This window comes from Sminthopsis crassicaudata, chromosome 4 (assembly GCF_048593235.1).
Source record: "Sminthopsis crassicaudata isolate SCR6 chromosome 4, ASM4859323v1, whole genome shotgun sequence".
Classification (NCBI taxonomy): domain Eukaryota; kingdom Metazoa; phylum Chordata; class Mammalia; order Dasyuromorphia; family Dasyuridae; genus Sminthopsis; species Sminthopsis crassicaudata.
The window spans coordinates 28,741,173-28,763,984 of NC_133620.1; the positions used below are offsets into that span (position 1 = coordinate 28,741,173).

Here is a 22,812-nt window from a genome sequence, read left to right on the forward strand (position 1 = left end):
ATTTGTTCACCCAAGCTCTAGACAAGCACTGGAGAAAACACCCCACCCTCCACTGGCCCCTCCTCCCATAGGTCTCTACAGGTCCCATTGCTTTCACATTTCCTCCAGAGGAGACCAGACAGACAATACAGGAGTGGAAGTTGTGGCCCAAGTCAGCCAGCCTGCGATGTCCCCAGAAGGCCCGTTAGGGATCCTGAAGTACTCTCCAAGCAGAGCCAAGGCTGAAAACCCCCAATTGGGTGCCGAAATCCACTGGGAGCTTGGGTTCTGCACAACCCTCAGGATGCAGGTATGACCTTGGGCTTGGTCAAGGTTAAGGAAAAGCATCCGTGCTTCAACCTTTGCGTACAATCTTTATTGAAGTTATACAAAAAGAGTCCCCAAAAGTGAAAAAATACATTATATACAAAAGCATCGTCCTTTGAGAGAAGAGGGGTCCTCCCGCCTTCCTCAGGGAGGTTCACGCGGTGCTTTGTACAGTGGCAGCTCCGGGCTCAGCTGGTGTCTGGTTCTCAGCCTACAAGATAGGGATGAGTGAGTGGAGAGCAGCAATCTCCCTTTCCCTCCCCCCTCCCCTTCTCCCCATACAGCCCGCTTACCTCTGCCTCCATGGCTTCTGTGGCCTCCTTCTGAGTGGCAGCAGCATCCCCATCCCCACCCCCACCCCCACCATTGACAGCTGGCTCGGGCTTGAGCTTCTTAGCTTCAGCTTCTTTCCGGGGGCTCTCATCTTCAGGTTTCCTCTGAAGGCATAAGTGCAAAAACTTCAGAACCCATAGCAACAAAATGGCGCCAGGATCCCAAGGCGCAAACTTCAGGGCCCCGATTCTTCCAGCTCCCACTAAGACAGGAAGCCCCTGGTCCCCTAAGCTCTTGAGCCCCCAGGGTCTCTAGGGTCCCACTTGTGTTAGAGGAACTGACCTTTTTTCTGACTAAGTGGGAAATGTCAGTCACACAGTTGGAGGATGTTGTAGCAGCACCATCTGTGGGTCTCCGGGCCGAGATCTGTGGCAAATAAGGATTGAGTTAGGTCTGAGGGAGGCCTAGGTTAGCCCACAGCTACCAGCCAGGCCCCAGACTTACCCCTGAGGCTGAGGAGCTTCCACTGCTTGATGTGAAACCGGATGCAGCCTGAACCTGAAAAAAGGGGCCCCGTTCAACATCACGGGAGGGCACAAGGCCGAGGGCCCCCACTCAGCACAACGACAGGGCTCCCCAGCTTCACAGACCTCCCCTCCCTCAGCTCCATCCTCCATCCACCCTCACAGTGATCTTTCCAGAAAGGAAAGAAGACTATCAAGTAACTGGTCAATATCCCCCCCTTCCTACAGACCTGGCCTAAATCTCAGACCCAGAAGCTAAGCTGCTCCCACTGGTTCTTCAGAACCTTGGAACAGTGGCCATGTTACTCCATAGGCATCCTGCCAAAGGGCCCCCAATCCCCATGGGTCCCAGGCCTGGGGGAAGGTGGTCCACGGGGAGCTCTCCTTGCCATCAGCCTACCAGGGTGGCCTTCAGGGCCAGCTCGGCCACGTTCCCGCTGCTCTGGGACTCCTTGGCATCTTCAATCTTCTCCTTGATCTCGGGCAGCAGCTCCTTCAACTCCTCTACCTCCTTCTCATCCTCGGCAGAGGGTGTTTCAGTCGCCTTTATCCGCTCGCTCAGCATGGCTGCAAAGACACAGGCACGTGCCCCCTGCTGAGATGCCCCTCTCCCTACCACCTAGAGGGACCAGGGGTCTGTGGGGGAGGGGCCACTCACCCAGCCTCTTCTCAATGACATCCACAGACTTGGTGAACTGCTCCACAGCCTCCCCGTACTGGCTGTTGTAGGAGTAGGCCAGGCCCAGCTGATAGTGGGTTTCGGCCAGCAGCCGGTCGTGGGCCTCCAGGTAATTCTGTTGGAGAGCCAGGCAGGCCTGGAATTCCTCAATAGCCTGGCTGTAATTTTCTGCAGAATGGGAGAACCAACAGAAGCTAAACTTAGGGGTCATCAGGCATGAGACCTGTGACAGCCATTCTGACCACATGGTGCTCTCCTCTCCCCTTCAGCACCAGACTCTTGCCTCATTTGCGCCTCAGTGGCCAGGTGGCTCCGTAGGCATCCTGCCCTGGGCCCAGTTCTGGCTCAGTCATTCGGGTAAATGCCACAAGCCCCTAGGCCTGGGACCAAGGTGGCCCAAGACAGGGCTCTATGTGAGACGCTGCTTAATTACCTGATTCCACGCTCACTTCCCCCAGCTTCAGATGAGCTTGAGCTGCATTCAGTTGGGCTTCCTTTGTTTCCTGCCTGAAACGGGAGGAGTGAGGCCATCAGCTGGCAGAGCCTGGGATTTCCAGGAGAGGGGGCTTCCCCAGATTTCTCTGCAGATGGGAGAGAGCAGGAGGGTATGGGGGCTACTCACCTCTTAAAGATGATCTTGGCCAGGTCCAACATGTCCCAGGCAAGCTCCAGGTTTCCAATGTCCTCATCTTCATTCTCCTTAAGAGACAATGAAAGTCAGGGATGTCAAGTACAAGGGGGAGGAAAGGGGTCTGGCAGGTTCAGGCCCGGTCATTGGGCTGAAGCTTAATGCACACATCCTGGGCACCTGGAGAACCCACCTTGCTGTCCAGTTTGGAATCGCTCCCATGCTCTTCGGCCTCTCTCTCATTCTCCTTTTCCTCCTCTTCAGAGCCTTCAGTTTCTGTAGGTAAAAATCCCCTGATAATGAGAAACTGTCCCCGGGGCCAGGCCCTAGGATTCTATTCAGCCAATCAGTGGTGACCTCAAGCCCAAAGGTCATCCAATGGCAGCCACCCAAACACTTCAGCAAATTCCTTAGCTAAAATGGAGCTTACCGCTCATCATGGTTAAACTAAACTAAGGGGAGAGATTGGCCCCAAAGCTGGGGGCGCACTGGGTGTTTGGAGAAGCCTCCTGGAAGGGATGCTCCAGGGCCAGGCCTTCTGCCCTACCAGGACAGGGTGATGGACATGGCTTCAGCCCCCCTCGGGCCTACTTCCTTTGAGAAATGGCTCATCTAGGCACTGTGTCACCTACAGGCCCAGTGGGCCGGGCCCAAGGCTCCCCAGCAGGGAACACTAGTCCCCCCATAACTTCTTAGAGGGATAGGCCCCCCGCTCTATTCTGCGGAGGGGAGGAGAGGAGAGGCTAGCCTTCTGTCTCATGGTTCTAAAAGCTTGTTTCTGAGGGGCCAGGACAGAGCCCTGACTGAGGGAGAAGGGGCAGTCAGAGCCCCAATGCGTTCATTTGGGTTGACTGAACTAAGTGAGTGCAGGGCTGCTGGCTTTTTCAGCAAAGGCTCCCAGTCCTTCATTTGCAGGTGGAGCTTCTATTACTTAAGGATGTGTGTGATCAGCCACTATGGATTCTAGTCTTTGTCCCAAAGGGGTAACTGGATTTTCTTGTATTTTCTAGCTGTGAGCCCCTCTGAAGGAACCCTCACAGCTGTCCTCTGGGGAGCAGAGACCGACACTGCCCAAGTGTGAGGGAAGATCATGGTGCTTTGGGGGGGAGAGGGTCTTAAGAGAAACACACTGACAAGGTACCTGCAAGTGCCTCTGAAGGAGAGGGAAAGAGGTGTGGGGGAGGCAGGGGAAGGCCGAAGGAAGTGGCCAGAATCTCCAGCCACCAGTATTGCCACCCCCTCCCCAACTCCTACCCCAGAAATCTGAGCCAATAAGGACCCTGTCCTAAAGGCAGCAAGCTTTAGAGCTCAGGGTCAAGAGTCAGAAAAACTTAACTTGGCCACTTACTAACTGGTCCAAGTCAAGTCACTGAATCTGCCTGGCGGCTGTTTGCCCCCATTTTCCAGTTGAAAAATGTCACATGGTCACTAGGACTCTATGTGAAGCTGGCTGAGCAAGAACCATCTCCCTCTGTTCCTCTGAGGTGGCAAGGGCTAGGGACTAGGGCAGAGAGACCTGATCTAATCATTGTTCATAGGAAAAAACACTGTAACATACCCAAAATTAATGGCGGTGTTAGATGAACCATTAGACAGTAGAATCCTCAAATGACAACACACTGAAAGACCATTCCGAAGGAATGAATGTGATCTACGTACACTGTTCACTTTGCTCTTTTGCCAATTGTAAGGGTTGTACAAAACAATTCAAAAAAGAAGTTACCCAACAGCTCAAATTAAAGCGGGTGAGCAAGAGCAGGGAAAAGCAGGCAGGGAAGAAAGAGCAGCAGCAGCAGCAAAGCTCAAGGGGCTTGGGCCCCGTCGCAGGGCAGCAGTGTGCGTCTGCGCAGCCTGGCAGAGCTGGCCTTGACTCATTTGAATTCCTTCACAAAACAATACTCACTTTAAACCGCACCCGCCTATGTGCGCCCAATCTGTGGATTCTACTGTGCCGACCCTACTCCTAAAGCTGATGTTCAAGTAAATCTCAAGAACGAGAACTGTTGGGATACCCGAGGCATGCAAATGGACGTCCATTCAGCATTCTCTGCCAGCCTGTCCCTGCCGTGCCCGTGCCCTACCCCATCCCCCAGAGGGCCCAGTTGAGGCCTCAGAGCCAACCCAGGGAGTCTCTCTGCTTCCCCATTCCCCATTCTAGTGGGCCCAGAACCTGGCTTTAGCTCCCACTCCTAATCCAAAGGCAGACGGAAAATTCTGAATGGAAGGCTGAATTTCCCCGTTAGTGAGTCAGGTCCATCACGTCATCCCCCCACGGCAGTAGGCTTGGCCTCCCTGTTACCTTCTCCCTCCTCTTCCTCCTCCATGTGCTCATCTTTTTCTTCAGAGGGTGCTCCTAGAGCCTCTTGGTCTTCAGGGCCCTTCTCTGGCCCATCTCCAGCTGCTTTGGTGTCTTCTGGGGTACCCTCAGGCCCCTCCAGGGCAGGCCCATCCTCTGCTGCAGGCTTGGCCTCGGGGGCAGCCTGGTTTTCTGCAGAGTGCTCTTCTTCTGGGTCAGCGATGCTACCTTGACCCTCTTCCTGGGTGGCTGCTGGGGTCTGTTCAGGCTTCTCCTCGCCAGGCTTCTCTTCACTGGGCTTCTCCTCACCTGCTGTCTCAGGCTGGACCTCTGCAGGAGCCGCTGCCTCCTCTGCTGCAGCCTCCGCCGGCTCTTCTGTGGCCTGGGCAGCTTCTTCTCCTCCCTGTTCAGTCTCGGATGCCACTGCTGCTGGGGCCTCCTCAGCCTTTGGCTCCTCCTCTCCTACCCCATCTGTTTCTTTTCCTTCTGCCCCAACTTCAGCTCCTGTCTCTTCTGGGGTTGGGGCTGGCTGCTCTTCAGAAGCATCTTGGGGGCTTTCCTCTGTTTTGACTGCTTCTCCCTGTTTTTCCTCAACTGCTTCCTCAACTGCTTTCTCTCTGGCCTCCTCTTCTCCCTCTGGCTGCCCATCCTGGGGCACAGCAGCCGTAGCCTCTGAGCCTGTTGCTGGTTCCTCGGGAGTAGCCACAGCCTCGGACTCAGGCTCCTGGGCCATGCTTGGGGCCTTCTCAGGGCTTCTAGGGCTTGCTTCCGCCTGGTCCTCCACCTCTTCCATCTCCACGTCGGTTGTCCCACTCTTGGCTTCTATGGCACTTTCTTGAGCCTTCTCTTCGGGGTCGGCAGTAGGAGCAGCAGCCTCAGCCGCCTCCTTGACCTTTACCCCAGGGGCCTCGGCCTCGGTGTTCTGTGTTGGCGCTTGGTCCTTCGGGGCGTCAGAGGCCTGTTCTTTCAACACGCCCCTGGCTTCCTCTACATGGTGAAGGAACATTAAGCATAAACATTTCTTCCAGTTTAATGATAAAAGGCATAAATGGAAATGGAAATTACTCCCCCTTTATCCCTGGGCCTGGCTGATGAACTACAATGGAACTCTGCCCTGGACACAGTCCTAGTCAGGCAAGCTGCTCCTTAAGAAGGCCTTGCGCTAAGCTGCCGAGCCCAAGACGGCCAGGTTTTAAGCACAGGAGCCGCCACGGGATGCCAAGCCGTTCCAGGCTCAAATGAACAGTAAATGGAAAGAGTTTGGAAGCGTTAAGTGCCAAATCCATGGGCCGTTAATATGATTTATTATTACCGGTCTTACACCGTTCAGGCCCAGAGCCAACTCCTCCTTGCTCTCGCCTGCAGGACACTCAGGCTTTGAGGAGAGCGCATGGGGAGGGACCTCCCTCTATTCCGGTGCTGGTATTAAGCAGTCCCAGCTGGGGTGAGCTTTTGGATTGCAGCATTGCTCCAACAAGGAGCCACTGAGAGCCCTGGCTGGGGAGGAATTCAGGTACTTCCTCCAAAGGGAAGGGAGGCTGGTATGGCCCGCCCCAAGTGTCAGCCAAGAACGTCTGAGCATTCCCTGGATGCACAGCAGCAGAGACCCTTCAGGCAAGGCAAGAAAGCCAGTGGGGCAATTCTACCAGATGGGACGTGCAGCGCTACATACCCTCTACGTTATCAGTACTCTCTACCATAGATTGATCTTCTGCTCTCTCTCCATCTTCATCCACTGGGACTCCATCCAGGGCATTTCCTAACACACCATTCTCCATTCTAGGAGGAGAACAAACAGAGAAAGCACCAAAGAACAGTAGCTGGGTTCCTCCTCACACTTCAAGTCAGAGTGAGCTATACCCTGCCCTACGCTGAGCTCACAATACTGCAGAGCAGAATGCAAAGTGTGAAGAAAGCAAAGGGTCAATGGTCACAGAGGGGGAAGCCAGGGATGCAAAGCAACAGCAGGCGTGGATGGACTGCTGCCAGGACTTATCAAGGGGGTCAGCAGATTGTGGGCACTCCAAGGCCATGCCCACAAGCGAGCAGTACGTTTATCAAGATGTCCCTTCCCCTTTCCAGTGACACAGTGACGACCAGTATTACAGAGGCCATGTGTGTACATAATCAGGGGACTTAGAGAAAGGCTCCCAATTCTACTTTCACCGTGCCTTTTCCCTGGCTATAGTGAGGGGCATCCTTTGCATGGTAGAAATCTTAAGCTACTGCTGGGATCAACATTACAATTTACCAGAATTAAGTTGTTGGCAGATGACTTATTAGCCACCTGCAATATGAATATCCCCAGATTTCTAAGTTGTTCACTCTAACCTATTAGATTTTAAAGCCTTGCAAATTCTACAGGAGGCAGCACGGAGCGACAGACAGCCCCTGGCAGTGACAGACATCCCAGCCTGTTTGGCAGAAATCTTTCCCAGGAGTTCCCTATAACAGTGACACCCAAGGACAGCTGTCCCCAGCCTTCCAAGAAATCAAGGCTCTGGTTCTTATGGACTTGATTTTACCCCTTAATGAAGAAACCTTGACCTCTGCAGCCGCCTACTTACATCAAGTTTGTCCAGAGGGCTAAAGAAACATTTTCTTCTATTCTAGACCCATCAATTCCAATGACAGAATATGGCCAATTCTCAGCCTTCCATAAAAACACATCCACCTCTCCATTTTTATGACTGGTGTGCTCTTCTGACCCAGAACTAAGGATTTATGCTCCTGTTTGGATGCACCCACTCAAACACCCTGGCAACAACTCTGCTTGTCCCCCTAACTACCCTCTTCTCCCCAAGTGCCCCGTTGGGCGAGGACTGTCAAAGCTCCCGTGCCCTCCAAACATACCAGGTACTGGACCTTGCAAGACATACCTTGCTAACTCCAGAAGAGACTTTCCATAGTAAAAGAAGGCTTCTCCACACTCGTTAGCTGTCTCTCCATACTTCTTACCCCTAGAGCAAAGGACACAGCAGAAATGAGAGAAGCTGTCTGGCCTGGGGCTGCCCCCAACATCACCTGTGTCCCAAGCACCCATAATCTAAAGGGAACCAGAGCACCTGGGCCCTGAAGTGATGCCGAGTGTCTCGCCAGTGAGTCAATGTCTGACACTGAATTATGTGAGCTGACTTTTCAGAGTCCCTGGGCCCCTAACCTGGCTTCAATGGACATCACTGATCAAATGCCACACATAGGAAAGCCCAGAGTCACCCCAGAAAGATGGGAAACATTAAGAACATGAGGAAGAAAGGACCAAAAAGTTACATGATCAGGAGGCAAGGGCTCCGAGGGCCCTGAAAATCAGGAGCAGCAACAGAGAGAACTTGTGCTCCAGAGCTGACCCCACCACTGGGGCATCACAAAGTCTTTAAAGGCCAGGAGAGAGAAAGGATGGGCTTGGCCCTGGCCTGGAGGAAAGGAAAGGGAGCCGCCATTTACACAGAGGCAAGGACAGCTTTCCCCACTGGTCAGGGGCCTGAGTTCAGCTTTGGGTGCTCCTCTCTAATGGCCAGTCATGGGACAGGCTGGGGAAGAGAGCAGCTGGGGCAGAGCTCTTGAGACCTTCTGCCCTAGTATCCTTTGACTCGCTGCTCATGGCACATGTCCCTTTTCTACCAAAAGCAAATAGTGATACTTACAAGAGACTAGCCGCTTCCTGGAATGCATTAACGGCTGCTGGAATGTCTCCCATTACCAGATGTTTCTGCCCCAAGCCCAGCAGCTTCTTGGACTCACTGTCCACATCCAGGCTAGGGGTGGCAGTTATGGGAAGAGAAAAGAAAAATCAGAATACTATGGGTCAGAGGCAATGCACAGCCTAAAGGGCAGGATACTACAAAAGCACACAAAGTCCCCCGACCTCAGCTGTCATTTCTCAAAGCAGGACCATCCACCCCCACCCACCCCTGATCCCATGAGCCCTTCCCCCAAATCCTTAATCCTCCCCATTCTCACCCACCAATCCCCTTTACTAGCTTGCCACATTCATCAAATTTCAAGCCAAAAGCTTCTTGAAACCACCCAGCTCTGGTCACTAGGAGAGCCTGCTTAGTACAGTAGCCCAGCTCCGAGCCCTTCCCCTCTAGGGGGCAGACCCCACTCCTACCCCCAGTCTGCAGAACACACAGAGCGCAGCGCAGAGCTCTGCCCTTCCAGCTAGGTCTGTCATACAGTGCACCCCACCTCGGGAGCAGCAGCCAGAAGCTTCAGGCCTCTTCGACCCTGGCTGTGTGAATTCATGCATTTAAGACTGAATTCCTTTACTGAAGTCACCAAGTTGCATTAGGTGAACGCCAGGGCCTAGAAATTGAGCATGAAGAAAGCAGCTGTCCAATCACACTTAGAAACGACTGGACAGGGAGGACAACGTTCCACTTGACCCCTGAGACATTTAGGCAGCTGCTGACCTCTAGCTGAGACCCTGAGCCAATCACAACCTGGAACCTCTGCTTACTTACCGGACCAGGCTCACAGAGCTCTGGGGACTCCCACTACATTTGAGGCCAATGTCAGCTACGCCCTCATCTCCACAGTGGAAAGTGATTTCTCAACGGTGTTGGTAGATTTGGCATATAATTTTATTGCCCAAGATTATTAACTCCTAGTTTCCTAGGTTTTAGGGGTCAAGTTCATCCAACTATCCCTCAAAACTATTAAGTCAGAGGAAGAGATGGCAGCTCGGACTAGGGATGACCATCCTGTTCCTCTCTTCTCCTCAGTGAAATAAATAGGTTCTCAAGTTGCTATAGTTCCAGGCCAAAAGGCCTGGAGAGAAAAGCCCAATGCATGACGGGTCAGGTCTAAGTGAGAGTCTTGCACCAGTGCTAACAAAAATCCCAGACCAGCCTCAGAAAGGTCAACGTTCATTTTCCAGGCATCACCATTGCAAAAAAACTGAGGCAAGTGGCCCCCAATCTTTGGTTCCACCAAGATACACCCAGGCCTTTCCCACCAAATAGAACCAAACAAGGCATGCAGCGCTCAGGTTTCCATTCCAGCTCTAGACAGCAGCTGCCGCTTGGGAACTTTACTAAAGCTTACCTATCAGCCGTGTCTGCAGATGTGGATGGAGCTGGGGCCTCCTCTTCCCCTCTGGAAAAATTTAAGACGAGTAAAATTAGACTGGACAGTGGCTAACAGTCAACAACACTCTTAACCACTTCAAATTTACAAGAGAAAAAAGAAGTCCAGGGAAGGCAGCCACCATGAAATCTTCTGTTGAATCAATTACTTTCCAACAGAATTTGGGCATCCCCAAAGGACACTGAGTGGACAAGCACCAACATAATGAAGAAAGATGCCCAAGGTCTAGGACTTGTAGGCAAGGATAGCATACCTCCTGGGTTACAGAAGTATTTTTAAGGGCTTTTCAGCTCCAAAACTATGATCCTGTCTTCCTAAGGAGAGAGCTGCTGCTGCTGCTGGGTTTGACTGAAGGGGTAGAAAGCCAAGCCTCTCATGACTGGCTACCAATCCATCATCTGTCCCCAACTATAATCCAATTGCTCCTGCCATAGTACAAAAGCACCAACAAATCTACTCTTCACCAGACATGGTCTCTCATGAGTTGTTCTCCCTATGCACCTGCATGCCCTGGTTGACTTGGTACACCGGAGAGTCTCTTTAGTGCCTTTTCATCCATTCACTTATGAGAGCAAAGGCGAAAAAAAATAAAAATGGAGAACTGAGAGGGGAGCCTCCTATTCTTCTCAGACATCTTACTACCAGGTACCCCAGAAAAACAAATTCATGATTATTATGGAAAAATGTTTAAAAGGATTGCACATATCTAAGGAATATCAAAATTGTCCGCTGTCTCAGGAAGGGAGGGAGGAGACGAGAGGGAGAAAAATTTGGAACACAAAATCTTACAAAAATGAATGTTAAAAACTATCTTTATGTCTTTTATCTGCCATCCTGGGGAGGGAAAGAATCAAGCAGTTGTGGCCCTCCTCAGCCTAGACCTAACCAAAGCCTGTTCCTATAGTGCTGGGTGATCATGGAAAAGCAAGCTGTCTAGATTCAGCTCTAATTTATACTGAGGCCAATGCTGCTGCCTCTACCTACTCTCAGGGCTAGATGCAAACGGCTTACACCACCAGGTATTATAGCTTAGAAAGAATTTAGAGTAACACTTAGCCACCTTTACAGTTTTCTAGTAACATCAACAATCTGGAAAAGCATAGGGATGGGACCACAGCGATACCCTTAAAGCGAGGCCATTTAATTTTCAAAGAGAACCACTTTGGCTAAAATAGAGATGTACATTATGGTCCCAGAGTAAAACTGCATGCTCAAAACTGGCAATGGAAGAATGTCCATCACTGAAGGAATTGGGGTATATATGTATAACTGAGTAAGTACTATTGTATTACGATGAACAGGTTGGTTTCTGAAAAACCTGAAAACACATGAACTGATGCTGAGTGAAATGAGCAGAATCAGATCACACAGTAACAGCAACACTGGGCCCTGATCAACTTTGACAGACTTTGCCCTTCTCAGCAATGCAATGATCCAAAACAATTCTGAAACTCATTATGGAAAATGTAATCCACATTCAGAGAAACAACTATGAATCTAAATGCAGACTGTTTTTAATTTTATTTTTGCTCACGGTTTTTCCTTTTTATTCTAATTTTCTTTCATATCATGACTAGTATGAAAATGTTTAATATGAATGTGGACATATAACCTATATCAAATAGCTTGCCATCTTGGGAAGAAAATTATGTAGAACTCAAAACCTTATAAAAACAAGTAGACGGGGGCATCTAGGTAGTGCAGTGGATAGTGCACTAGCCCTAAAGTAAGCTGTGTAACCCTGGGCAAGTTACTTAATCCTAATTGTCTGAGCAAAAAAAACAAGTAGGCAATACACACCTGCTAAGAGTAAGGAGGCTCTTTAGATAATTAGGCTCACACTTTAAATAATTTTAAGTGGATTTTTCTCCAAGATATGTATGAAATTCCCAAACTTCTTCAGAGAACAGACACGTAAGACATGGCTGACAAGACATCTAAAATTAAAGTGGTCAGCCTTACTTTATCTTAATAAAGTCTGGTCTTGCCACACCCACCCTTGTTGGCTTGGATCTCTACACTACAAGATGAGGGGAAATGCAATGGCTATAGCTGACCTGTGTAAACACTTTCATATCAATCTTGTGGACAAGAAGGGGACACTTGGATTGGACAGTCAGATAATCCAACGATTTTAGAACTGGCTGGGTAGCCAGACAAGAGTTCTAGGCCAGCATGGCGTTCCATCTTGTGAAGTGAAATTCAATAGGGGCAAGAAAGCAACTTCACAATTACAAAATGGAGAAGTACAAATTGTTCCAAAAGACCTGGGAAGAGCAGTGCTACTACTGGGCTTATATCCCAAAGAAATACTAAAGAAGGGAAAAGGACCTGTATGTGCCAAAATGTTTGTGGCAGCCCTTTTTGTAGTGGCCAGAAACTGGAAAATGAATGGATGTCCATCAACTGGAGAATGGTTGGGTAAATTATGGTATATGAATGTTATGGAATATTATTGCTCTGTAAGAAATGACCAACAGGAGAAATACAGAGAGGCTTGGAGAGACTTACATGAACTGATGCTGAATGAAGTGAACAGGACCAGGAGATCACTATACACTTCAACAATACTATAGGATGATCAATTCTGATGGAAGTGGATATCTTTAACATAGAGAAGATCTAATCCAGTTCCAATTGATCAATGATGGACAGAATCAGCTACACCCAGAGAAGGAACACTGGGAAATGAGTGTAAACTGTTTTGCATTTTTATTTTTCTTCCCAGGTTATTTTTACCTTCTGAATCCAATTCTTCCTGTGCAACAAGAAATTTATTTCTGCACACATATATTGTATCTAGGATATACTTTAACACATTTAACATGCATTGGGATTACCTGCCATCTAGGGTAAGGGGTGGAGGGAAGGAGGGGAAAATTCGGAACAGAAGTGAGTGCAAGGAATAATGTAAAAAATTACCTATGCATATGTACTGTCAATATATATATATATATATATATATATATATATATATATAATATATAAAATTATAAAATTTAAAAAAAAAAAAAAGACTTGGGAAATTTAATGGCTCAGCGAGCCATGTGACAAGGCAGTCAAAAGCTAATGATCTTAGGCTAAACTATACTGATAAGCTAAAGAGTCTTGGGAAGACAGGAATAGAGCTTTGCGCTCATGAGTACCAAATCCAAGGAAATGGTCCTGTTTAGCCAAGAAAAGCCTCTGGGGCCATACAACAACTATCTTCAAGCGCTGGCCCACACTTAGGCTTGTCCAGCTCGGACTCAGAGAGCAGTGAGTGCCAGATGTAAGACAAAAAGTGAGAGCCCCAGAAGCTGATTGGCTGCCCTGCTCAGAAATCTAACCCATCTCTGGCCCAGGAAGTTTTCCTAAATATTCTTATCAACTTTGAGATAACTTCAACAGCACAAACAGAATTCCCACCAATGTGCAAGGCAGCCAGGGAGGTGTCACACTTAAGGGTGCAATCTGCATTAATAACATTTTCTCCATCTCTTTCTCAGGACCAGCCAAAGCAAAATCAAGCCCTGATTTCTGAGACATTGACATTCACACCAAAAGCTCTGTGTGCACCAACAGAGCACTGGACACAACTTGTTCTCTCTTCACTGGGAATGCTGTGATGGGGACTTTTTCCCTGGAACTGCAGATTAATTAAAATATCCCATACTTCTTTCCCAAACCCAACCCTCCTCACTTCTCGGTGTCTGTGGAGGACATGCTCATCCTTAGTCTCCCCAGGTGAACAAGCTGGGCACATTCCTTTTCCCTCAGCCCCAGAGCCAAACCGGTACCAATTTCCTCTCAATCTCTCTCAGATGCTTCCCAACAAGTCTCATGTGGGCTTCAGGTACATTACCATGCGACAATGTCACTTCTTGCCAGAATGTCAATTCTTTAAAAGTTTGCCCTTGTGTCCCCAGTGTTTCACCTACCACAGGACACAGTCAACCTGTTTTCTTGTCTTTTGACTTCATTGTGGCTACTTCTCAGGTATCAGGTAGTTTTTTTTTTTTACCTTCAGGTCTAAGCTAATGATTCTACTTCCCAAGTTCTGACCTTGTTCTTTATCTCATACTGGAGTTTTTCCTTTCCGAGTCCTGTTTGTGATAGATGTGCTTATGTGTCCCTTTTCTGAGTTTTCCTCTTGGTATTCTCTCAATTCACAGCATTTCTTCTTATTCCAGTCTCCCTTCTCAGTTCCTGCACTCTTAACACACTTTTGGACAGAGAGCAGCTAGGCCCAGGTCCAGAGCATCTCACTCTTGCAGGCCTGTGGGGAACCTACACTGTACAAGAGGGTTGCAGTTCTGGCTGGATGGTATACTTCCATCCCTATAGCAGACACATAATGAAGGAGTTGCTTAAAAGGCCCAACTGGGGCTGATTGCTTTGTTGATTTTTTGTTCATTTTCAATCATATCTAACACTTCGTGACCCCATTTGGGGTTTTCTTGACAGAGAAATTGGAGAAACTTGTCATTACTTTCACCAGCTCATTTTACACATATGAGAAAACTAAGGCAAACAGGATAAAGTGACTTGCCCAGGATCAGAGCTACTTAGCATATGAGGTCAGATTTGAATCCCTCACCTCAAGCCTGGCATTCTAACTCCTGTACCACCTAACTGCCCCAATCTAGGGGTGCAATTTCTGCCTAATCTCTTATGATCCCAGGTGGCCATCTGGAGAACAGAGAGCTAGGCACGCAGGAGCTATCAGCTTCTGCCACCATGGCAGGAAGAGAAAGAAATACAATTTTTTCAAGCAAAAGGTTATCTAAGCCATCCTTGAAACCCATTGCCTTTGAAACTGTTTTCTCCCTAGGAGCCCCAACATACTAAACAGGGCCTGGGAATAGTTCAGTGCATTACAGAAGGGGGAGGAGGGGAACACAGGGCTAGAGGACTAAGGGAAGGTATCTCCATAGCTTTTTTTTTTTTTTTTTTTTTTTTTTTCTGAGGCAATTGGTATTAAGTGACTTGTCCAAAGTCACACAGCTAGTAAGTATTAAGTGTCTGAGACCGGATTTGAACCCAGGTCCTCCTGACTTCAGGGTACAGGTCCCATTTGAAGGGCCCTTTGGGCCCAGGTTTCTGAGCCACCCATAAGTCTTATCTCTTGATACAGCCATATAGACAGCTATATCAGCTTCAGATTCCCCAAGTATAAGTGGATCAGAATATTTGCAGGTTCTATCTCTGGACTCAGTGGTCAAGTTCATTGGGGTTTTTCTTTGGAGGTAATTTTTGTTTAACCTGGGCACAATTTTTGCTTTTTTTCCAAGGTGTTCTTCAGAGGAACTGGGCATGGCTAGAGCATTTCATAATTTTTCAAGATTACCTTCATGCTGTAATCTACCTTCCTTCCAGGCTCACAGATGTTTCTTCTTCAGAATTACCCAAGAAGCATAATATTAAGGCAAGGCAAAGATCATCTAGTAGTTTATTCTAGTTTGGGATAAATCCCACCATTCTCTCAATCTAGGACTAGATAATCTCTTAAATCCCTTCTAGCTCTTTCCAAACAGTGCTATCTCTAATCTGCCAGGGCAACAAAGAGTAGTTAATTAATTTGCTCAAGGTCATACAGCTAATTAACCAGCACTGATAAGCAGTTGTAAGGTCAGCAAAACAGTTATTCCACTCAGCAGCTGATTGTCATTATTCCCACCATAACTAAGAGGTAACTATTGATATAGCAGTTTAAGTGACTGGCTCATTATTAATCACAGTTATTAAGTACTTGGGACCACTAGATGGGTGTCATAGTGCACAGAGTACCAGGAAGATCTTTCTAACCTCTGGATCCTAACCTACTAAGCTCCTACCTTAGTAACCACAGAAAAGTCATTTCACCTTGTCTGCCAGAGTTTCCTCATCTGTAAAATGAGCAGGAGTAGCAACCAGTAAATCTGTCCATTATCTTTGTCAAGAAAATTCCAAAGACATTGAAACAACTCAACAATAGAATAAACTCAGCCCAGAGTTCCTTCTATGACAGATAGCCCCATCAATTATTCTGTTCTGTTAGGCTTTAAATCAAAGTGGGAAAGTATCCAACTCATCTCCTCCTAGGCTATAGCTAAATCTACCCAGCTCATCTACATTCCCTCTCCCTTTATATTTTAAGTGCATAAAATAAGAGCCAGAGAACCTTCCCTAGTCTTCTGTCCTTTGTGCTCCAAGAGCCAGAGAACCTTCCCTAGTCTTCTATTCTTTGTGCTCCAAGGGAAAAACTACTTTTCAAGCCCTCATAATGGCTCTCATATCCAGCAAGCTAAAGACAAGTGCACTCCATCAGTTGGGCAATGCCTAAGTTTGGGTGTATGAATGTAATTGATTATTGTTCTATAGGAAAGGATCAGTAGGATGATTTCAGAAAAGTCTGGAGAGACTTATATGAACTGATGCTGAGTGAAGTGAGCAGAACCAAGAAAGCATTAAGAACAATAAGATCATGTGATTAACTGATGAATGTGGCTCTTTTTAAAAATGGTGTGATTCAGGGTAATTCTGATAAGACACATTGTGATGGAGAATATCCAGAAAGAGAACCATGGGGATGAAATGTGGATCACAACATAGTATTTTCACCTTTTTTGTCTGCTTGCTTTTTTTTCCTTTTTATTGTTTATACCCTTTTGATCTGATTTTTCTTGCACATGCATAATGAATACAGAAATATGTTCAGAAGAACTGCATGTGTTTAATTTATATTAGATTATTTGCTGTCTTGGGGAGCGGGGAGGAGAGGGAGAAAAATTAGAATGAAGTTTTACAAAGGCTAATGTTGTAAACTACTTTTGTATATATTTGGAATTACTGTTTAAGAAAATTTACTATTGGTGAAGCTGTGAACCAATCTGGAAAGCAATTTAGAACAAGCTAAGCAAGTGACTACAAAGTTCATATTTTCTTTTAACTCAAGAATTTCAAATGAGGCCAGTGAACCATAAGCATGCCATTTAATGCATTCCATAAAGATTCCAGATGGGAAGGGAACCTTTTTTTATTCACTCTCCTCGTAAGGGAAGGGCATATGGAGAAACAAAGATGATGTAAAAACAAAAGACAACAAGATTTGAAGCAAGAAAGCCCTTGAGAATTTGTGAAAGCTTTGCTCCAGCACTGGACTGTGCACAGTCCACAGAAGTTTCTTCTCTTGCTTGGAAGGGTTTTGAGGCATATAAGACAACTGACCAGTCACAAAACTGGCTTTCTAGTCAACTTGCCATTTGGTTCCTTGTCCCACTGAAACTACAGTCAAAGGTGACCACTGGCCTTGCCAGCCTTCTTCTCCAGCACACCACATTGATAAGCTCTTTCCTGGTTTGCCCACTTCCAAACTGGTCCTACCTACCTAACTCTGCCCTACTTCTAGTGTCAGTCTTTGTTATGGGCCAGAAGTTGAAACAAGGTATTAAGTGGAATTGAGGAGACAATGGTTAAATCTAGCTTAGCATTGATTGGGGCATGATGGCAGTTCAGGACTCTGATATGATCAGTCAGCAGAAAAGCAATCAGATAGTGAAAAGGGATTACAATTGGGTAGAATACAGGCTTTTTTAACCCAATAGAAGAGCAGTGCCCAGTGTGAGTAGCTCCAATGTAACTGCCAGGTGATGGGGAGAAATCTAGAAAGTGGTAAAAGAGAAGAGACTAGATCTCTACAGATGGAGAAGAAATCAGATGGGTGCCTATGAGCACCTGGAGAGACAGAAAAAGATAAAAACCTCAAAACAAAGGAGAAGATCTAATAAACATCTGACACTGCACTGAAAGAACATGGCTGATAATGATACTGTTAAAGAACTTTAAAACAAAGCAGGAATCATTAGATTCCCTGAAATGAAAAATTGTTCATTAAAACTGTTGCAGGACTTCAAAACTTGCAGGAATCATTGGATTTCCTGGCACACGAAGTAATGGACAATAGATTCCTTTTGGACTATTTCTAAGACTTATGGACATGTATAATTCCTCATGTTGATTCATGTTATTTGTTACATCACTACTAGCCTGTGTTATGTTACTATGTGCTTATGTAATTATATGTAATTCCTCCAATATTGATGAATTTATGTATACCTGGTTTAAGAGTGAGACCTTTCAGAAACCCACTAATCTGATTTGATTTCCCAAATCCTTTATTGTCTCCTTTCCAGGGGCCAGGTCAGCTTTCTTAGAGGCTTATCTCTCTCCTAGGTTATGAGTATAAACCAATAATCATAGCACTAGGAAACCATTATTTGTTGTAGGATTAAATCAATGCTAAACTAGATTTAACCATTGTCTCCTCAATTCCACTTTGTTTCAAGTTCTGGCCCATAACAGGTCTTACCAGGCTTTCTGAATCTTCCCCTCCCCGCCACAACCTTTTCCTGTCTATCCTTCCTCAGAAAACACTTTGGAAGGGTCCTCCTTCCTAGGTAAGGCCTATGATCGGAATAGCACATAAGAAAGTGTCACTTCCACAACTACGCCCATCATACATTGGATACCAGCTTTCTCCAAAGCTAGTTTGCCTCATTCTCACCTATAATCTCACACTTGAAAACCTTTATCATCACCAACAAGTGTGGCCTCATCCTTACAATCAATTAATACCCCAGTCATCTTCTTCATCCCACTTTCAGGCTTCCTTTCACCATCTTATAGTACAAAATCAACAACACTTCAGAACTGGCAGGTACATCAGTGGCCATTTAATCCTAGTAAACCTGAAGGAGAGATCCCCTGATCTATACATCATCCCTTTTATGACTAAATTCTTGAGAAAACATATATAATATATATACATATAAAATCTCACTTTCTTAACTTTGCAATATGGCTCAGCATCTCACCATCATTCACCTGAAAGCATTCTCCTCAAAACTAACAAGTTTCTCTAATCTCCAAATTCCAGTCTTTTCTCAGTTCAAACCTTTCTGCAAGGCAACTTCAGACAAAGTGAAATCTCTTATTCCTCCCCAATCTCTCTCCCTTAGGTATCCATGACATTGCTCTTACTAACTAAACAACTCATTCTCAGTTTCCTTTGTAAGAGCTTCAGCCACATTACATTCACTAGCAGTGGAGGTCTCCCAAAGTGGGAGTGGGCCACTAGGGAAAACACCTGACCACAGTGATCTTGCTTGGTGATCTTATTGAGTTCTATGGATTCAATTCATTCTCAGATTTATCTGGCCTTCATTTCTCTCCTGCCCTCTAATTTTACATCTCCAACAACCTAGTGGACATCTGGAACAGATACATGCTCACTTTAGGCATCTTAAATTCAACATGGCCAAAATATTCATTCGTTCCCTATATCCTAAACACTTTAACTTGCCAGTGTTAGTCCAGGACACCACCACCCCTCCTCTCCGGTTCGGAAGCTAGGTTCCTTTCCTCAGGACTAGCTCACCAATGTCATTTCAGCGCTCAGAAATGAACACGGGAGTCCAGGTAAGGTCCATTGAGAACCTCTCTCTTGCACAGTGACACTCCTGATACAGCTCCAGCTTCCATTTCAGTCTATGCCTCCACATTTGTGCTTAATTCTTACATTCAACTATAAGGCTTTACACGTTCACTTCTAAAGAATGTCACCTCTCTAGATTGTTTTTAGCCTATCAAGACCCTATAGCAACTTATCACCTTTTTCATCAGGTCTCCTGCTGTCAGCAGCAAAATGAGACTTACCAAGTATGCCTTTATTCAAGGCACAGCTAAAAATGTTAAAAAGCCCAGAGTCTAGCACCCAAGTCACAGAACTAAGTAACAACCACCGGAGATCTATTATCAGTTTGGAATCCAGTGAGTTAAATTATCACCCAATTCCCACCTCTCCATCACAATAAGAGTCTAAGCAGCATGCATACACACCCAGCCATCCACCCACACAACTGGATTTCTCTCATCTATCAGTAAAGATTGTTCAAAAAGAAAATGACATGGTGGTCTGCTACAAGCGCTGATTGAAGCCAGATTGGCTGCTGCTTCCTGAAGTGTTCACCATCTTCTTTACCCTCAGTCCTAGACTTTCCCCAGGAATCCAAGCTAGGCCTACAAGAGATCAGATTGCACCTTTTCTGCAAGCACTGAGGGCCCCTCAGGGCTTAGCCTCCAACAGGCTCAAGGACTTCAGACCGGCTCCTAGCAAGGTTATCACACCCTTCAGTCACCTTTGTTCTCACTTCCCTAGGGTCTTTGCAAGACAAGACTCGGAGAAAATACGACCAGAGGGCCCAGGGTCACCTGCCCCCAGCTTTAAACCCCATTTTTCTTCCAAAATAACTAAAAGGCCTCCGTGCTCCTGGCTTCCTTTGCCAGTCGCAGATGCTTCTGAACTTTGCTTATTTCTAATTTTGGAGGAATGTGATCTTTGCTTCTTTCTTTCTTTTCAAGACCAAGTCTCACTTTTCCAGATTCCCCCTCAGTCTCCAGGGGGGAATCTCCAGGACTGACTCCCCCCGGACATTTTAACTCAGGGATGGCCTTTCCGCGGAAATCAGTCCTAAAAGCCTGGGAGCCCAGTTTTCCTCTGCTGCATACACACACCTGGCGTATGGTGAGAAGGCGAGCTGAGTAGAGGCCCTGGAGAGGCACCGCCAGCTGGGGAGCCAGGGAGGGCCCTGGGGTGTCCAGACTGTAGCAGCCGGGGGGGGGGGGGGGGGGGGGGGGGCCGGCTGCGCTCGGAAACTTAGCACTCGAGCCCACGGACAAAACCACTTCTTTCTCCCGGGACGGACCGTAACTAGGCTCCTCACGCCCTCCGAGTGCCGCCGCCTCAGAGACCCCGGGGCCCTGGACTTCCTGCCCCACCCGGACATTTGTTCCACCGACAGGCCAGCCCCTCCCCGGGGCCTCAGGACACCTTAGGGGTGGCTCGGGGAAATGCCTCCTCAGAAGTCCCCCGGGGGGAGGGACCCAGCCCAGGGCCAGCCTCAGAGGCTCTGACTCCATTTCGCAGACTAGGAAACTGAGCCCCAAGGACCCGTTCCCAGGAATGCCTTTCCCTCCCACCTATAACACAGGAGAAAGCTGCCCATGCAGCTCCGTCTGAGTCGGGTCTAGCACATCTCGGGAACAGGGAAACTGAGGCTCCAAGCCCATGCGCTACAGCGCCACCTCCGCCCCCAACCGCGCACGCGCACGACATAGTATTTTCACACACACACACACACACACCCCTCCACCGCCACCCGGCAGCCCGAGACAATGGGAGTTTTCCCGCTCCCCAGCCGTCCCGCCTCCTGGCGGCACGCGCCCGCGCAAGCGCTCCATAAAACCAGGAAGCCCCACCTCCTCAGTTGCACGCGCCCGCGCAGGCGCTGGGAAGCCCCGCCCCCTCCGGGACAGCCTAGCTCCTCACGAGGGGACCTTTCTTTTGGCGCCAAATCCCCGGGAGCCGAAGGGACGAGGAACGAAGGGGGCGCGCGTGCACGTGCACGTGCCCCGCACCCCCTCCCCTCGCAGGCCTCTCCGGGACCCGGGCGGGTAAGATGGAGAAACCGCCGCAGCGACGGCAAGATGGCGGGCGACCAAAAGAAAAGCCCGAGAGAAAAAGAGATGGGAGGGAAGGCCGCCTCCGCCCACCACCCAGGTCTCTGGCTCGGACCCGGCGCAGACCCCGCCCCGCTCCCGCCCCTGACCCGCTCACTTGTCGGCTGGGGCGAGCTCGGCGATCGCAGCGGGCTCGGCGGCCATGGTCTCTCGGTGGCGGGAGGGCGCAGAGGACAGAGACGGGGAGGGGAGGAGAAAAGGGAAAGGGAGACAGGAGCCGAGGTGTCCCACGGCTCCCGAAGCAGAAAATGGCAGATTGGAGAGCCCGCGTCGCTCGGGCCGCTTTATATAGCGCGACCTTGGATCCCGCCCATCCACTTCCGTTCCGTGTTTAAAGGGCCAGCGCAGGTCCCGCCCCCTCCAGGTCCCTCTCCTCTATGGTCCCTCTATTTGGAGACTTCGAGTTCCCTGACCAAGCTTGGTGCTCCGCTGGCTAGAGGCCACCGATGGACCTCTGCCTGCCGGCCCAGGACCCTAGGGAGAAAATATGTTTCCCTGGGAAGATGCCATAGTGTTTCTAGGACTCCAACTCCCAGCAGTCTAAGCGGCCGGGCGGGTTCCGGAAGTAGGAGCCGCCGGGCTTGCTGGGAGTTGCAGTCTTTTTTTTTTGCATCCCGAGCCTTTGCCAAACGCTTCTTTAGACTACGAGGTGTAGGTGAGACGGCTCCGAAGCCTGAGCCGCCTCCTGTCTTCGCTTCCTCCATGCTGGTTCCGGATAAAGGTGTCGGCACCGACCCTAGGAGCTGTCCGCTAGGCTGCAGGGAAAGGAGGGGGAGGGAGCAGAACGGCTTCGGCCTCAGCAACGGGTGACGTAAAAGGACGCCTTTCGCCTATTGGCTAAAGCTGCTCCCGCGGCTCTCCATTCAAAGCGCCGCGGCCTCCTCCTCACGTGGGCTCACTTAGGCCCCGCCCCAAACCGTGTCCTCAGCCTATAGCCGTTCAGGCCGCTAAAACCCTCTGGTCCCTTTAACTCTGCCGCGCCTCCTTCTCGAGTTCATTCATTCCCTCCCCCTGCATTTATTCTGGCTGGACCCCCGGGCCGAGGGAGGGCGTGGAGCTGGGGCTACCAGGCTGACGTGACCCTGTCTCCGGCCCTGGACTTCAGCTTCCCGAGCAATGGGCGCTGTTGTGGAAAGTGCCCATAGCCGGGATCCTCCCGCCGGGTCCGCACGCTCCAAGCTGAGGCGAAATTACGGAGCAGCTCTGTGACCTCCCCTCTGCAGACTGGGGGCTTTCGTGTGTTTGTTAAAGGAAGCCCCCTTAAGCATCCGGACCTTCGGGGGTCCTCTTTTCCAGTGATCTCCCTCCGCCCTCACCCACACACCTTAGAGTCACCCTCCTCCCCCCTCCTTGACCGAGGCGGGCGAGCTTCCCCTTGCAGCTGCAGCAGGCACTGCATCCTCCGCTGCCCGGGCCTCTCCGGGTTCTCCCAGGCCACCGACAGTCTCCGATTTCACTATTCTCCAATAGTCGAGATCTT

General features: G+C 48.8%; 1 protein-coding gene across 3 annotated transcripts; it reads right to left on the reverse strand.

Annotated features, from left to right (window-relative positions):
- Positions 1 to 340: 340 nt before the first annotated feature.
- NASP (nuclear autoantigenic sperm protein) lies at positions 341 to 21,684 on the reverse strand. 3 transcript variants are annotated; one of them, XM_074266076.1, is made up of 15 exons: positions 21,430 to 21,600; positions 9,753 to 9,803; positions 8,351 to 8,461; positions 7,586 to 7,666; positions 6,379 to 6,485; positions 4,710 to 5,693; positions 2,604 to 2,686; positions 2,405 to 2,481; positions 2,216 to 2,289; positions 1,762 to 1,950; positions 1,504 to 1,670; positions 1,084 to 1,137; positions 922 to 1,005; positions 600 to 743; positions 341 to 517 (listed from the first exon to the last, which is right to left on the reverse strand). In XM_074266076.1, the coding sequence occupies exons 1-15, from the start codon at positions 21,474 to 21,476 to the stop codon at positions 461 to 463; spliced, it is 2,310 nt and encodes a 769-aa protein (XP_074122177.1). In that variant the 5' UTR covers positions 21,477 to 21,600; the 3' UTR covers positions 341 to 460. The 3 variants fall into 3 exon arrangements, with proteins under 3 accessions (XP_074122177.1, XP_074122178.1, XP_074122176.1); XM_074266077.1 differs by lacking the exon at positions 4,710 to 5,693 and having other exon boundaries at positions 21,430 to 21,684; XM_074266075.1 differs by lacking the exons at positions 9,753 to 9,803; positions 21,430 to 21,600 and adding an exon at positions 8,818 to 9,718.
- Between the last annotated feature and the right edge of the window lie 1,128 nt (positions 21,685 to 22,812).

Excerpts from the sequence above, each read along its gene's own strand:
- NASP (XM_074266076.1), bottom strand. The coding sequence starts at position 21,476 with ATGGCCGCCGAGCCCGCTGCGATCGCCGAGCTCGCCCCAGCCGACAA. Across the intron at positions 2,290-2,404 it reads GCCAAGATCATCTTTAAGAG|GCAGGAAACAAAGGAAGCCC; the intron begins GTGAGTAGCCCC and ends CTCCCGTTTCAG. Across the intron at positions 1,006-1,083 it reads GAAGCTCCTCAGCCTCAGGG|ATCTCGGCCCGGAGACCCAC; the intron begins GTAAGTCTGGGG and ends TATTTGCCACAG.